Source organism: Molothrus aeneus, chromosome 11, assembly GCF_037042795.1.
Source record: "Molothrus aeneus isolate 106 chromosome 11, BPBGC_Maene_1.0, whole genome shotgun sequence".
NCBI classification, from domain to species: Eukaryota; Metazoa; Chordata; class Aves; order Passeriformes; family Icteridae; genus Molothrus; species Molothrus aeneus.
In genome coordinates, this window is record NC_089656.1 from 5341693 (window position 1) to 5358053 (window position 16361).

Below are 16361 nucleotides of genomic sequence, written 5' to 3' on the forward strand. Positions count from 1 at the left end.
TGGGCCTGAGAAGAGCTGAGAAAGTGTGACTCTACACACGGGGCTCCCCAGCGAGGATCAAGACCCGGGCATCTCGAGTGGAGATTTAATCCACAATGCCATGAGCTCTGGGGCACAGAGGGTGGCTGGTCCAATCAGACAGCCTGGCCTCACACTCAGCTCAGGGGGCTTCAGGCTCTGCGCTGGCCTAAGGTGACGGTGGGGCTGCTCAGCCTGGAGAAGAAGAGACTCAGTCAGGGCTGATGTTATACCTCTCTTGAACTACCTGGAAGGAGGGTGGAGCCAGGTGGGGATCGGGCTCTTCTCCCAGGTAACAAGTGACAGGAATTACTAAAGCTGCACGAGGGGAAGTTGAGGCTGGACATCGGGAATAATTTCTTCACAGAAAGATGATTAGACATTGGAATGGACTGACCGGGGAGGTAGTGGAGTCCCCATCCCTGGAGGTGTTTAAGGACTGGACGTGGCTCTCAGCGCCACGATGACAAGGTGGAGATGGGTCACAAGGGGGACTGTGTGATCTCAGAGGTCCTCTCAGCCGGCCTGGCTCTGTGGTTGCTGCCGGGGGCCGCTGCGGGCGCTGCCCGTGCCGGGCGCCGCGGGGGCGGGCGGAGGGCGCTGCGCAGCCGGTGCAGTGCGGCGGGCGGGCCCCGGCGGCTCCGCGGCCATTCCGCACGGCGGCACCGGCCTCGCACGGCGGCACCGCGGGAGCCGCCGCAGCCCCGCCATGGCCAAGGAGGGAGCGCAGCGAGCCGAGGAGACGGAGCAGATGATCGACAAGGAGGGCGGCAGGGAGGCGGCCGAGGGCGGCGCGGGCGGCAGCCTGCGCGCCGGGGACGCCAAGGAGATGCGAGCCGTGGTGCTGTCCGCCTTCGGGGGACTCAACAAGCTCCGCGTGTCCAAGAAAGCCATGCCGGAGCCGCAGGAGGGCGAGCTGAAGATCCGCGTCAAAGCCTGGTCCAGTATCGCCCCTCGCCCTGTCCTTCCCCCGGGTGCGGGCGGGTGCGGGTCCCGCGGGTGCCCCGCGGCCGGGCATCCCTGCGCTCGGAGCGCGCCCTACGCGCAGCCCCGGCTCCGACTCCCCTCACCTGTGGCTTCCCCGCGGGGCAGCCCCGCTCCCGGCCCGTCCCTGCCCCGGCGGCGCCGGCACCCCCGGCTCAGCGCCGAGCCCCGGGCTCCCGGTCCAGCGGGGTTCGTGTGCGCTCGGCAGCGGTGCGAAGGGAAGGAAATTGTTAGTGGTATTTCACGCTACCAGCTGGGAGAAGGGGGGGGAAAGCCTGGCCAAGTGCGTTCGGGGTTTGGGTTTCTGTGAGAAATGTGGATGCCAGATTGTGCGTGTTGCTCAGCACCTGTCTCTTTCCCTTCTGACACACTGGCTGTTGTTTTTCTCCTGGGAATCACTTACTTAAGTCAGCATCCTTTTTCATCGGAGCTGCTGTGGCAGCGTGGCCAGAGCTCGGGATAATTTCCCAGTGTTAGTCCCTGTGTCCAGGTGACAAGTGGCTACGGTCTGGCAGCATCCTGAAACGTGCTTTCCTACATGGCTTTTTCTTCTTTCTTTTTTATTTTTCTTTTCACAGACAAGCAGAGCAGACTCTTCTTCCTAGATTGCTGGTTCTTAGTGCACATGTTCCTTCGTGAAAATATGATTAATTTTTTTGAGTGACAGAAACCACATTAGGATCTTACTACACAACTTGATGTTTACCAAAGACTGAATTAATTTTGCCTAGGCAAGGATTTATCTTCTGTTGTCCTTTTCTGCTGTATGAAAACATGGTGCTTCTGGAAGATAAATTCCAAGGTGAAGGCCAGGTTGTTTACTTTAGAAGGAACTTGTGTTAAAAATGTTACTGCTATGGGGGAGTGAGCTTGTTTTGAATCATATACCAGTGGATCTGCTTCAGATTTGGAATATCCTGGTAGGTTAATGCAGCTGAGTGTCTTGACCTGTTCAGATGCTGTACTTTCCATCCTATTCTTAATAGGGCTCATAAAGTTTGTGACCATTGTGAGTATTCCCCCTACCAAGGTGTTGCCTGTGAAAAATAGTGGTATCCATTAATCTGCATGAGTACTAGTAAATAATAGACTGGGATTTTTTGCATTCACATTTGGTATTGGGTTTTTTTTTTTCTCTCTCTAGTAGCCACAATGGGAAATGCAAGAAATTCTGTGCTAAGTGAATAGAAATAATGGTTCTTGTTTCCTGCATGTTTTTTTTCCCCAGCTATTGTGTTAGCAAAAGTTAACATGCAAAACTAAAAATGTTATTAGCACATGGATATAGTCCTCTAAATGTGTCAGGGATTTACAGCATTTTCCAGTACCTGTATGAATTCCACTTTCATGAAACCAGTAGCTGTCTATGTGTCACAAATAGCAAGCTACCTGCACAAGAACACTTGGCTGTAAAATGGAATTGTGCAGCCACAGATGCATCTGCTCTCCAGGGCTGCAGTGTCTGTAGGGCTGTGTGAGTTGCAAGTGTGCTGTTTGACATCAGCAGACCTGCTCAGCTGCTCCACAGGTAACTGCCAGGTTGCACAATGCCCCCTGTGTTTTGGGAGCTTCCCTTCCTGCTGCCTGCAGGCTGGAGAGCATCTGCCTGTCATTCCTGACTGGAAATGGCCACAGGGCTGAAATGGCACCAGGTCACCAAAGTGCGCTTCCAGGCAAGGCAAAATCAATTTGCTGATCCTCTTGATCCAAGCCTGTAAATGCAGAGGATTGATTGGGATGATGATGGACTTGGGAGACAGAGAAAGGGGCTGGCTTTGCCCAGGGCAGCATGCACAGGTTGATGTGGGCAGTGCTGAACACACTCAAGATGGGCTGTTTCAGTCATCAGTACTTCTTACAAAACATGTATTCTGTTGAATCAGTTTTGTAGTTGACCACCACTAGAGATTATTATTATTATTATTTTTTGACTCAACAAATTGATGGAGAAAAATAAGCTTTATTTTAAGAAGGATATGCACATGCTTGATAAATGGTATATATCAGTAGAAGAACAAGTTCTGTGTGGTCTCTGAATTCCCTGTGGATAAAACCAATTGAATCACATGTTTAGACCCCTTAAGTTGTATGTGTACACTTCGTAGTATGGCACTAGAAATGGAGGAGATGGAGGATGTGCTGTTATTAGCACTAAGCCAGATGAATAATTCTTTTGAAGGTCTGGAATATCAGTGATCCAATTGAAAATGTGTCAGCTGAGATGAGTCATGTGTTAGGCTCATTCAGTGACTAAGAAATGGAACAGCCATCAATGTCCAAGCTGAGTCACAGCTTCTGCATATTTCCTGAAATCATTTCTGATTGATAATGATGAAGGAGTTGAAACTCCTGTGTTTGTTTGTATTGTAATTTGCAGGCAGCAGAATATTGGGATACAGAGTGATGAAAAGATGAGACAAGTAGCTGGAGTGAACAGAAGCCGTATTTCAGACGGGTTGTGTGAATAAGCAATGGTGCCCTATGATTACCTCCCTCTATTGTTCTTTTTTCTCTTATAATTATTTCTTCCCTGTACTGCTGTACATGTGCATTATGATGAATGAGGCAGAAGTGACCCTTCTGACTCTGTGACTGTGAGATAAAGGCATTTTTAAAAAACTGGAGCAGATAAAAGAAATCCTAAGTGTAACAGAGTAGTGGAAGAGAATCAGTGTTGCTCCTAAAGGCAGTCTGTTCATATGGTCTTGGTTTCTGCATAAAAAGCATGAGACCTGATAATTTTAAACCTTTCCTTTATGTATAGACATGGTTGGTTTTGTTTTTTGTTTGTTTGGTTTTTTTTTTAATTTTAAGATTGGGCAGTTTGCTGGCTGTGGTTAAGAGGAAGGATTTTAAGAATGCAAAACTTGATGGTCCTCTTGTTTGTTCTGTGGCTTTTCATTAATTTCAGTAATTAATTTTAGTGGATTTTTACAGTGAAATAAGAAAGACAGATCAAAAGCAGCACCTCTCCAAACCGTGTCATGGACTGTTCTGCATGATTTGGGATTTTGAAATGGAAGGTATTGGGCATCCTCAAGTGCGTGGGACGGAACAAGGAGAAACAAATTGACTGTTGCTTTCCACATTTAAGAAAAGGGAAACAAAAATGCAGCAAAACTAAACCACAAGTATAGAGAATAATATTCAACGTCCTCAAAAGGACCTGGTGTTAAGGTAGAGCATTGCAGACTGAGAAAGTCAGATTCAGATTCAAGAGTAATTCCATATTTGATAAAGTCTGCCTCCAGTAATGCACAGTTTATCCAGTCTGTGCAGGTCACAGAGACATCCCTGCTTTGTCACAGGGAAGTTCTTGAAGAACCCCTATGTCAATGTGTTGATCTTGATAATTCATATCCTTTCCTATCTTCATTTGTATCCAGCTCTTGATTCAGGATTAAAAACATGCTGTGTACTGTTTGTCACTGGATTGCTTTCCATTTCCACTTCTCCCTCTGCATATGCCCTTACTTAAAGTTCAGGAGTCACTTTGTCTGCACACCAGAGCAGGCTATCCTGGTTTGCAGTGGTACAAGAAATAAATTGTGCTTAATCTCTAAACCTATCACTCTTCATGAGACATATTTTCTTGTGATGTTCTGTGCAGTCAAACTTTTCCTGAGTGTGCTGTTGATTGAATCCCAGTGAAAGAGCTGGGTGTCTTTGGTGTAGTTACAAAACTTGCCATCCATCTTTAGGCCCTCTTGGTTATTCTAAGGAAAGAAAAAAAAAAAAAAAGCTGAGTTGACCAATACACCATAATCATGCTTTCAGATCTACTGATCTTCAAATTTCTCAGGTAAAATAGAACTTCTGTCCTTCCTTCAACATGGAGAAGAGTAGGAATAAAGGCTTGTATGAGAGAAGCAGGGATGTCACAATATGTAAGAATAAAGGAGATGAAAGTGAATGAAGAAGAAACTCTCTATAAAGTGACTGGAAGTGATTAGAAAGCCTGTCAACACACCATGGTTCAACTAGTAATTCAAACAATAAGAACACGTGATTTGATTATTGTTTACCTTGTGTTGTGTTTTTTCTTCCCTTATCACACCTGTTCTAGTATAAGGCCTTGTAAGTTCATTGTAATAGAGATGAACTCCCAATATAAATTTGCTGCCCTTTGTCCACCTTTGGAGAAAAAACAGAAGAAAAAGAAATAGAGCTAGGGCAGAACTGAACTGCCAGTACTATGTCATTAGATGCAGAACTGAACATGTGCCTTTTCAAAAACTGTCTGACAATTTACTTCATGAGAAGGAATTTATTTGTGATCATTGTAATGAGCAAAGAGCAATGCCCTTTACATATCCACCTGTCTCCTTCTTGCCTCCTGTTATGACACCACGGGGTGTGCTCTGCCCAGGTTCCCTCATCACAGTCCTGCCTCCAGCTGCCTTTTCTTGCAGGAATGTAGGGAAAAGTTAACTTTTTGTAGAACGCTTGCAGTGTGGAAAGATGCATTTAAAACACCATTGCTGAAATTAATGTACACAGACAGTGGTTGCCACCATCAGTGCTGTGGGGTTTCTGGAATTGTGGTTTGTTTTGGAATTTTTATCCATTTGTTTGTTCCTCTTCTTCAAACAATGGCTGCCTTGCAGGCATTTTGCTATTTGGAATTTCTCTTTCATATCAACATCACCGTGACAATGTAGGAGGTGGTCTTACACACTGGAGAAGACGAGATCTTTCCAAAATATTTTCAAATTTACCAGCTTAACTGTGTGAAAACCCCTCTTAACCTTCCATACGGTTGATATTATAAGCTTTGTGTATGAGTATGGTGAAAGTTGTGGGTTCAGGTTGCTCTAAACCCTCCACCACAATTATGAATGCTTTCATTTGGTGGCATCTCCTTCCCCCTCCCCAGTGACCTACATCCCATGAATCCATGCTGTCGTTGTGCTGGGGCTGGGTGTCTGCTCTGTCTGTTAATTTGTTGGGTCTCTTCAGACTGTCTGTGTCTTGATTAGTGTCTGACTAAGGCTGCATCTAATAAATCCTTGTGCCCATCAGTAATGTGATGTGTCCAGGAGGTTGCTGGTATCACATGTGTGAGTAGGGCTGGCTGTGTGCTTGGCTAACCATAAAAACAGGGCTGTGTTTGGAACAATGGATTAATGCTGAAGTGTAATTCAGCTAGTTAGGAGTTTTAAAGTTTTAACTGTGGCAATAAGGCCAGTAATCAATATATGCACATAGCAGCTAAGTGGTGCCTTTTTGCTTTTTTTTTTAGTTTTTTTGGTGTTGTTTTTTTTTTTCCTGTGGCTTCCCAGAAAACCACAAAATTTTCCTTAATAAAATTGCATACAAAAGACAATGCAAAAGTGCTTTAGGATTTTTGCAAAGCTGAGACTGCAGGGAAAGGCCTGAATTTTTTTCTGAGCATCAAACCTGAGGACTTCAAAGACCTTAATAACTTTTGAAAAAATGTACAAGCATGATCCAGGAAGGAACAGTTTTAAAACCAAAGCCTATCTGGTACTTAGCAAGTTCATGCCTGAGTTTGGAATCCTGCCTGAGACAAACACAAGATGCATTCCTGGGGTCACATCAAAGGTTAGGACAGATAGATCATGTAGCTCCTAGCCCAAAATAACTATAATGTGTGAGGCTTGGGATTTTCTTCTTAAATTGACCTGGCTTTCCTTGCCAGCTGGTAGTGCATTGGTAGCAATCAGTGTTTCACTGTATTGAATTCTGAAATGCCTGTGTGACTGCTGAGCAGTCTGGGGCTGCTGGCAGCTGTGCTGTCCTGGCATGAGCACCCTCTGCCAGCATCCCAAGAGTGGGAATGTCTGCTGGCTCCCAATGACCCTGCAGAGCCCAGCTTTTAATGCTGCCCTGGAGTTTTCTGGCTGTGCCATCACTCGGGTCAAGGTTTCCTCCTCTGCTTTGATCTGTGGTAATAGTCTTGATTTGATTTTTTTCCTGTGTTTTACAGTGGTTTGAACTTTATTGATTTGATGGTGCGACAGGGGAATATTGACAACCCTCCTAAGACTCCGCTTGTTCCTGGGTTTGAATGTTCTGGAATTGTAGAAGCTCTTGGAGACAGCGTGAAAGGATTTGAGGTAATATTTTTTTTTTATTTTCAAAGTGAGAGTTAAAAGTCTCATATAAATAATCACCAGTTTCTAATCCCTTCTCCTCTGCCAGTGACAGCAGCCTTCACCACCTGTTGAGATTTGAAAGGTCGATTTTTCCTTGCTGCTTCCCAAGCGTGAGAATGACCTCTTGAATTAGTTTCTGAATCCACCACTGTCATCTCCTTCAAATCCTTCTTGAAAGGCACTTGTGCCATGTGCACATTCTGATGGCTAAATAGGAACTGGAAAGCATGAGTGATGTCCTTTAATAAAATGAAAGAAATTAAGTTAACTTGTTAAGTTTCCTTTCTTGGTTATGTTTCCTGTCATCACTGCTCTTTTACTCAAAGCCCAGGTGCTTCTGATTCTGGTTCCAGCTTTTGATCTTGAGTTAACAGAGCCCTGTTTACAGTAAGCATTGCTTCTTACAACTGTGTGCATTAATGAGGTGCAAATTAAATTAGGATTCTGATTCTGCATATAGGACATAGTCTGATTGCTCAGGAAAAATATATATTTCACCTGACAGGTTGTGATAAATGACAGATAGCTGATGTATATAGTAAAGTTGTTATAAGTGGTTATGGACTCTTTGGTATCTCTTATGGCATAAAAGCAGCATTTTGTCCTGCCTCCTATTCTGTTATTGATATTAAACATCTATATTCACTGCAAACTTGCATTTTATTGCCTAAGTAGGTTGAAAATTTTGGAAATAAATCCTGAGTTAATACATGTCAATCGTATCTTAGTTATTTGCAGAGTCAGTCATGTCAAAAAGGTGATCAAGTTTTCTGAATTCTTATTATATCTGGATCTTAAGAAGATATAAATATTTTTATCTAAAGACAAAATTTTTCTCTTCTCAAAGAGCTAAAATTTGTCAGTTGGATGAAGATAATGGCCAGTTTAGTTTCAACTGTGGTTTCAGTGGTGAAATCTTCTTAGGGGATTTGTCTCAGTTCCCTTCCTGCCCCATCTCTGCCTTGAAACAAGTTGCAATCTTTCAGTGTATGTTGTTACAAACAACAACTGAATGATAATTTTGCTGTTTGAGAACCTTTTCTGCTTCAGTAGTGCTCTAGCATCTGTACTTCATAGCTGTGCTCCATATTGAAGAATATCCTCTGAAAGGAGAATATTCTCTAGAAAGCCTCTGCTCCAGATCAGCACTCTCATTTTTCAAGTTCTTGCTATTTTTAAAGGGCATCACAAGGCTACAGCATATGGTGCTTGTTTGAATAACACTGCACCTGAGTGAACAGACTGTGTCTCTTTTTAAGGTGACACCTTTGTTCTGACTGTGGAGCACGCTGGTGCACTGGTGTACTCCTGTCACTGAAACCAGCCCTAGAATTTCATGTTTTACACACAGCCTTCATAGCCATGGTTGTGTTTGGGTGCTCTAGAAAAGGGCTCACACTCACAGGGATTGCTGTGCATGGGTGTGAATCCATCAGCAGGAGAACATGCCAACATGAGGATGATGGAAGAACCTTCTCTTGGTTTCTTTATGGAGTTCTTGCACAGAGTAGGGGCTCACCAGATGCTTGGTGTCTCCTCAACATAGGTTGTTACCTCTGTCCACAGTAAGGGCAAAGACTGCACCCTGTATCTTCTGCACCCTGTATCTTCTGACCTCCTTTCCCTGGGTAGATCTCTTCCAGTTCAAGCCCTCCTAAAATAGGTGGAATGCCTATTCCTTCTCCCATTCAAAGAAAAAGCTGCTTTCTGATGATAACAGCTGTATCAGGCTTGGTCTCTCTCCAGTTTTGGGGATGATTCTCAAGAAATGAGGGCTGATCTGACTAGGCTCTGTATAGTGTCTGTGGTAAAATGTGGTATTTAATGTTACCAAGAAGTGCCTTGGGAATCACCAAGAGGGACTTCTCTGCATTCTTTTTGGTAATTATTTGTGATTTATGGTAAGGATATAGGGCATATTAATATCTGCACTAACTAATCCTAGCAGACTTTCTATTTTAGATGTTTCTCTAAGAGCAAAAGGGAACCACAGAGTGATTACCAGTGAGGCATTGTTAATTTGAATGTTTTTCAGAAGGAGGAGGCATTTCAGTGAAATTGGAATGACAGCTCTGTTTCAGCATTCTCACTCTAAAAGAGACAATCCTTCAGAACTGTCAGCAGCCCCTTAGCTTGGAGCAAACCTGCAATATCCCACAGCAAAAGTGATGACTCAGGAGACCAAAATGTGCTTGTGCTGTAAACGTTTGCCTGAAGGCAAAAGTGTTGTGCTTTACTCCATACCAGTAGTTCCTAAGGCATTAGAGAGCATTGGTAGAGTGTAAGAGAGTATCAGGCAGATAAGCAAAATTATTTTAGAGGGACAGCTGCTGTTTAGTTAAAACACAAAGGCCTGTCTTATCCTGTGGCTCCATTGCAGAGCTCCTTTCATGTTAAGGATGCTGTTTTGGTTGGTGTATTCTAGAAAGGCAGAGGGTCTAAGGCAAGGTAAAAGGTAAAAGATGCCATGGAGTTGCTGGTGGCAAGGAATTATTGAGAGTTTGTAAGAGTTGTGCCTGTGAAGATTTTAATACACACTGGCCACACATCTGCTCAGTGTGGCTGTCCCTTGTAGACCCAGCAGCCCAATTTCTGCTTTAAGGTAAGTGTTGCTCTCCAAGCCTGTTGTGCCTTGTTGTTACTCTTGTCCATCTGAGAAGAGTCAGTGTCTCTGCCCTAAAAACCTGAAGCTGCAATGAAGGACACATACAAACAGTTGAGCTTGATGTGCCTGGACTTCTGAAGGGTGCCTGGGAGCAGCCAGCTGTATCTAATATTTACAGAAAGCCTTTCTTTCTCCATAGTGAATTGTGCTTTCACTACCATATATTTTCAGAAAAAACTGAGCAGAGAAATGTTGCATTGAAAGGTAATATTTTATTGCTCCTTTAAATCTTGTCAAATTCACTTTGTAGATTTAACAGTGCCTTAAAATCCAAAGGTATATTTTTGCTGTTTAAGGTGGCTTATTTGAAGTTGTAGAACTAAATTCTGCTCTGACACATGGCTGTGGAGATTACAATCATGGATATATCTTGGTAGAATCAGTTAATAAGATGATAAAAATAGAGAGTGGGTACAGATGGTGTTATCTTCTGAATGAGAGCTTTTGCCACCCTTTCATGTGCTCCATCTACCAGAGCACAAGGCCTTCCCTTCTCAATCCACAGAGAGGAAAAGTAGCTCTAAATTAGTGTGAGGACTGAGAAAACAAAGTGAAAATTATCCTAGATATAATTTTCTTTATTCCATGCTTCCTATCAATATAATTATAAACTTTCCCCCTCATCTCTTTCTCTTTAGCAAAATTCCTGGTTATTGCTAAGAATGCTGTTTTCATTCTTTACATTTGTTACTTGGGAGCTCTGCTAGCAAAAGATGATCTGTATTAGTGATGACAGAGGACTGCTCTAACAGAGAAGACTGGAGAAAAAAAAAAGTAAAAAAAAAGGAAGAGATGGCTTTAACTTCTTTTGGTTATTTTTGTTGACATTAAACACAGTGAAAGCCCAAAGCTGAACAGTTTAATTGCTATTTTTCCAAAGATGTGGAGCACCCTTTTCCTCACAGTCAGGCAGTGTCCCACACACACCTTGAACAGGAGATTGCAGCTCTCACTGGTTGCTCTCTACAGTCTCAACTGCAGTCAGACCCTCAACGTTGTTTTCTTCCTTGATTGTAGATTGGAGACAGAGTCATGGCTTTTGTGAACTACAATGCCTGGGCTGAAGTCGTGTGCACCCCAGTAGAATTTGTCTACAAGATCCCAGATGACATGACTTTTTCTGAGGCTGCTGCATTTCCCATGAACTTTGTAACTGCCTACATGATGCTCTTTGAGGTTGCTAACCTGAGAGAAGGAATGTCTGTGCTGGTTCACTCAGCAGGAGGCGGGGTGGTAAGTTGGAACTTCTCTTCCTTTCCTGTCCCTGAGTAACTGAAAGTCTGATGGATCCTCATTCCTGAAATGAGCCAGAACCTGCAGTTTGATGTGATGTTCCTCTGTGTGAGGGATTGCACTGGGAGGAACTGCATCTTTTTTCCCATCAAAATGCTGATGTGAATGGTTGGCAGGAGCTTTTGGTAAAATAAAAATTTTATGGCTCTAGACTCTACGAAAAAACATCTCATGGAAAAGCCCCTAATTGGTTGTCAGCAGATCAAGGATCAAGCGTTGTCTCAAATATTGCATTCCTGAAATTACACATGTTGTACTTCTGTGTTAGAGAAGGGTGTCATGGAAAGAATAAATAAGCTCCCTGCAAAAGGTATTTATATGTAACCATAATCCTCTTTATAGTAAATGTCCCTCTCAGAACACTCCTGCACATTCAGTGTGTGAGTGTGTGTGGTGCTTTCATTGTGAAAGATTTTCTTTTCCCCTTCTTGTAGAGGGGTTGAGAGCAGTGAAAAGTTCTCATGTGAGCCCTGAGGAAAAGGTACAAATTCAAAACTGCAGCCAGTGGTGGCTGCTGCATGTTGTAGTTTGGACCATTCCTGAGGAGGCATTGTGTGGCACGGGCAAAGGATGAATTTGTGGGAATACCAGGCCACACAGTGAAATAAAGAGTCAGCATTTTGTGCCCTCAGTCCTTGAAGTATCTTTTAGGAAAAATCTCTTTCTTTTGAAGGTATTAAAGTTTTGTGCAAAACATTGTGATAGTTTGTTTACATTTGAAATTATGCAGTCCTTTTTCATAAGACAGGTTTTATGAGCTGAGACCATTAGCAGATAGCAGCCTTTGAAACTGGAGTACCTTTTCTGTGTTCTTGTTATGCCTTATTTATGCTAAAATAATGTTCTGTTTTCTACTGAGGTCTGGTGGGCAGCCCCAAACACGCCAGCCTTAATTCTGTGCCCTTAGCCCTTCTTTCAGGTTCTCATATAAATGAGGGCTGTAATCAAAGGAATAAATTCATGAGTTCCCTGTACAAGGTATTTTTAGCCAGCCATAATCCCAGTGGCAGGGAAGGGTCTGTCCTGTTGGAATACTGGTGTAAATGAATGGAATTTATAATCGTATTACAAAGCACAGCCCGGCACAGAGGCTGTGGCTGACTATTGTTCTGCAGGGTTCAATCTCCTCGTGTGGAATTCAGGGCTGCTAAAGCAACATGAGGCCACACATTCAGGGGAATATTCCACAGCAATCAGAGTCTCAGCTGTAGCTCTAAGGCCATTTGCCCACCGGGCACTGTACAGACCCTGCGTGGGCTGAGCATACAGAATTAGCCCCAGAGCAATCCCTGCATGTACCTGTGTATCTAGAGAAGTTGAACCCCTCCTCTTTTTTCAGATTCCTGTGTTTCTTTCTCTTTCTGATCTCACTCACCTCTGTTATTTCCTCCTTCTTTTCCTGAAGGGCTGGTGATGCTCTGTTAATGTCAGTTCTCACATCCCTTCTGCTCTGGGGCCCAGCCTCTGTGCTGGGCTGTTCCTGGAGGGAGCTGCTGGCTTCCCCTCTCATCCCAGCTCTTCCATGGGCAGCTTTTGGCTGGTCCTCTGCTGTGGCTGCTCCAAACCTTCTCTGAGAGCAGCTAAAGGAAGGATGGGTCCTGCTTGGCTGCCAGGAGAACAAGGAGAAATCAGATCCATCACTTGCTAAGTAGTTAAATAAAGCAGAGTTTCCAAGGGAGAGGCCAGAGATGCAGGAAGAGCAGCCAGGCTGGCAGTGAGGGCTGGAGGGCTGTGCAGGATCCAGGGGGACTGGAAGGAGGAGGGAGGCAGGGCTGGGCAGCCTGCAGGCCAGGATGCTGATCACTGTCCCAGGGGAGAGTGCCTCACACAGCCCCTTGTTCCTTGTAAGGGAACAGCATGGAGAGCAAGAACTGGAAATTTTCCCATTGCTTGATAGGTTTTCCAGGTAAAATATCACTCTGAAGATGTGTGGATTTTATTTTTCTGCTAAGCAGACATAAAGATTTCAGAGGGGTCTGTGTTACTCTAATAATCTGTCTGTTAATCCTTTGAAAAATCTGACAGCTTCAGATCAAGCACATCATTCTCACAAAGGTCTTTATTAATGAACAGAAAACTGGCACTGAAGCTGCTATAAAAGTTATTTTTGTGCTGTTGCTTTACTAGATAGAATGCCCTTCCCCACTTTCAGCAAATCTGTCCAGTTGGTTTCTAAATGTCAGAGAAATTCCAGAACACTTTAATGAGACAATAGGCTCCCTGTGGGACTGGGAGTTTCTAATTGTTCATTTCTCATTATGCAAGATCATTATTTTAGCTGCTTCAGGCAGTTTATGAAAAAGAACTTGTTGCTTCAAAAATGTTTGTGAGGTTCTTTGTTCTGGCTACTCAGTCCTCTTTAGGAGGATCCTGCAGCTTTTACAATAAGTGGAAACAGGGAAAATTCTCTAGGACCTTTACTCTTGTGTATTGTCTCAGTTTATTTATGTGGCCTTCTTTTGTTGATAGATACTTCTGGTAGTGAGGTAACTATAGCAATTGTCTCCTCATCTGTGCCTGCAGTGTGATTAGTAGGTTTAATGTCTGCCAGGATGCTTTAGATAAGTCAGTTTATTTATTCCAGAAGTTCCAGGGGACATCAGAAGATTAGGGAGAGAAAAAGGAAACATACCAAGATAACCTGTCTTGAAAAAGGTCTCGTGGTGTTGTGAGGTCCCCAGGAGGGGGTGAGAGATGAGAATTTGACTCCATGTTCTCAGAAGGCTGATTTATTATTTTATTATATTATATTATATTAAAAGAAATTATATACTAAAACTACACTAAAGAAAGAGAGAGGATACCTCAGAAGGCTAGACAGGAATGAATAATAAAATCTGTGACTGACCAGAGTCCCAACACAGCTGGACTGGGGTTGGTCATTAAATCAACCCAATTCACATGGAACCAATCAAAGATGCACCTGTTGGTAAGCAACCTCCAGACCACATTCCAAAGCAATAAATAATTATTGTTTTCATTTCTTTTCTGAGGCTTCTCAACTTCTCAGGAGAAAAATCCTGAACATAGGAGATTTTTCAGAAAATATCATGATAACAGCCTCACACACCTGTCCCTGTGTGACAGACCTGACTCCTGCTCCATGTTCCAAACCAGATGCCCCCTCCCTGGAGAGGGCATCCTGCCATCTTCCCTGGTCATGGAAGGAGATGTGGCCCTTGCAGGGAAGCCCCTGGTGTCCCCTGAGGGGACAAGAGGACCCCCCAGCTCTGCTCCTGGCCCGTGGGACATTTCCCCCTTCCCTGGGGGGAGCAGGAGCTGTGCAGGGGAGTGAAGGCAGAAATGACATTTGGTTTTCACAGGGCCAGCTGGTTGATTTTGATTGCTTGGAAAAGGGGCTGCTTTGGCTCTCCTGGCTCTTTTGTCTCCTTGGGACAGGGGCAGTGAAGAGAGGGCAAATCTCAGCTCCCAGCCTGGGCAGGGAAGGAGGCTGGAGATATTTCAGGAGCCTCCTCAGAGAGCACAGAGCAGGCTCACAGTGGCATTCCATGGTTCCCTCAGGCTCTGACAAGAGATGAACACTTTTCAAGTCCTGCTGCTAAGATCTAACAAAGTTGCCATTTGCTCCCCTTTCAGGCCTCTGCTTGGCAGCACGCTTAGAACTTCTGATTAAACTGTTAAATTGAGTAGCAGGGCAGTTCTATAATTAACAAAAAATAGAATTGTCTCATACAAATAGAGTTTAAATGCTTTAAGCTACAGAAATGTTCAAGTGCCCTTCTGAACTGATTGCTAAATCAGGGAGAAAGCCAGCTAACACTAAACATCATAAATACACATTAATGCTCAAAAAATGACTTTGCAAGAACATATGACTTACTGTAGGACATATATTGCTCTGTCTTAACTGTATAACACTGCAGTTAATGTTTGAAATGACTGTAAGACAATGGAAGAGCAGCTCCCTTCACAAATATACTCCCACATCCCTTTGAAGTGAAGCAAAATGACAACTGAAGAAAATACCCCAAAACTCCTGAGCAGTGTGCACCCTGCTGGGACTGGTCTGCCCCAAGAGGCAATTAGCTCTTTAAAATAAATACTCTCTAAGTCAGTGCATTCAGTGCAAGTCACAGCACAGGCTTGTATGAGATTATAAAGTTCTGCTCACAATTATTTATGTAAACTGTTGAATTAGTATAAATACAGGGGTATTGTAGTAAAAGAAATTGAAAAAAACCACGATGCTTTTCTCCTTAAGCTTCAATAAACCCAATTCCCATTTCTGTGATGTCTACCTGGAAAATTAATTCCTCCAGGGCTCTATATTTGTGAGAGGGAGCCATTATGTCCACTTGCTTGTTTGTTTGTTCTTCATGTACTTCCTATTCTGAATATTTAGAGCACAAAGCTTTGGTTATTTACCAAGATTTTGTAAACACCAGTCTCATCACTTAACTCCTCAGACTCAAGGCAGAATTATTAGCAATTCTTTAGCAGTTTGATCTTGCAGATGCTAAAAATAAGCCACCTTCCATGCAGGAGCATTGACTGCTTCTCCTGAAGATGATGTCTGACCTTCCCTTTCAGGCTCAGCAGCAAAGGAAGTGCAAGCAGAGTAAGTTACAGATGCAGCTCTCATGTGTGAATTTGAAGGGTAAATCTGACTTGGCAACAGATTTAGGCCATCCTGGCAGGATTTGTTATTGCTTGGCAGGAGCCCTCTTTTTTATTGTGTCTCCCCTGCATAAATTGCAAATATTTGAGGATGTGTTCCCAGATGAATCACTGAAGTGGTGATATTTTATCTGACAAAGAACTGGCATTTCTTAGTGAATCTAGTCACCTGCTATCACAGACAGCATATAGGAACCCTTGAAGAGAATGATCTAATTTCTTCCTGAAAAAAACACCTGTGTTTATCTCTTCAGATTCCCTTCATTCTGTCTTACCCAGTGAGAACTTTCCAGACTTTATTCATGGCCAGAAACTGCATCTTTCTTCTTTAGAGTTAACGTATTTTTTATTTAATGATGTTATCCATTAATTAAAATTAGGTCCTCTTTCTTCTTGGGGCATTTCTTTTAGATCTTTTTGGTAGGATATATATGTTTACAGCTACAACAAGCTCAGCATGAAATCTCTCCTTGGCCTGTATTTTTCAGGCTGAAGGCAGGTTTGTTTGCTCATACCCTGTTTTTGTAAGGTTAGATGTCTGTTTCCTGGGCCATCCTCCAGGCAGATGTGGATGTGTTTCCTGGGCTCTGAGCAGCAATGAGATGGTAGGAGAGCCAGATCCTGTTAGAACAGATCTCACAGCA

The 16361-nt window shown here is 43.5% G+C and overlaps 1 protein-coding gene across 1 annotated transcript in view; it reads left to right on the forward strand.

The window, feature by feature from the left end:
• The first annotated feature begins 645 nt into the window (after window positions 1–645).
• The window catches only part of VAT1L (vesicle amine transport 1 like), a 57094-nt gene continuing 41378 nt past the window's right edge, over window positions 646–16361 (forward strand). The window contains exons 1-3 of the mRNA XM_066557147.1: window positions 646–957; window positions 6953–7082; window positions 10804–11019. Coding sequence (XP_066413244.1) covers window positions 728–957; window positions 6953–7082; window positions 10804–11019 — 576 coding nt within the window. The 5' untranslated portion in view covers window positions 646–727. The remainder of the gene's footprint in view (window positions 958–6952; window positions 7083–10803; window positions 11020–16361) is intronic.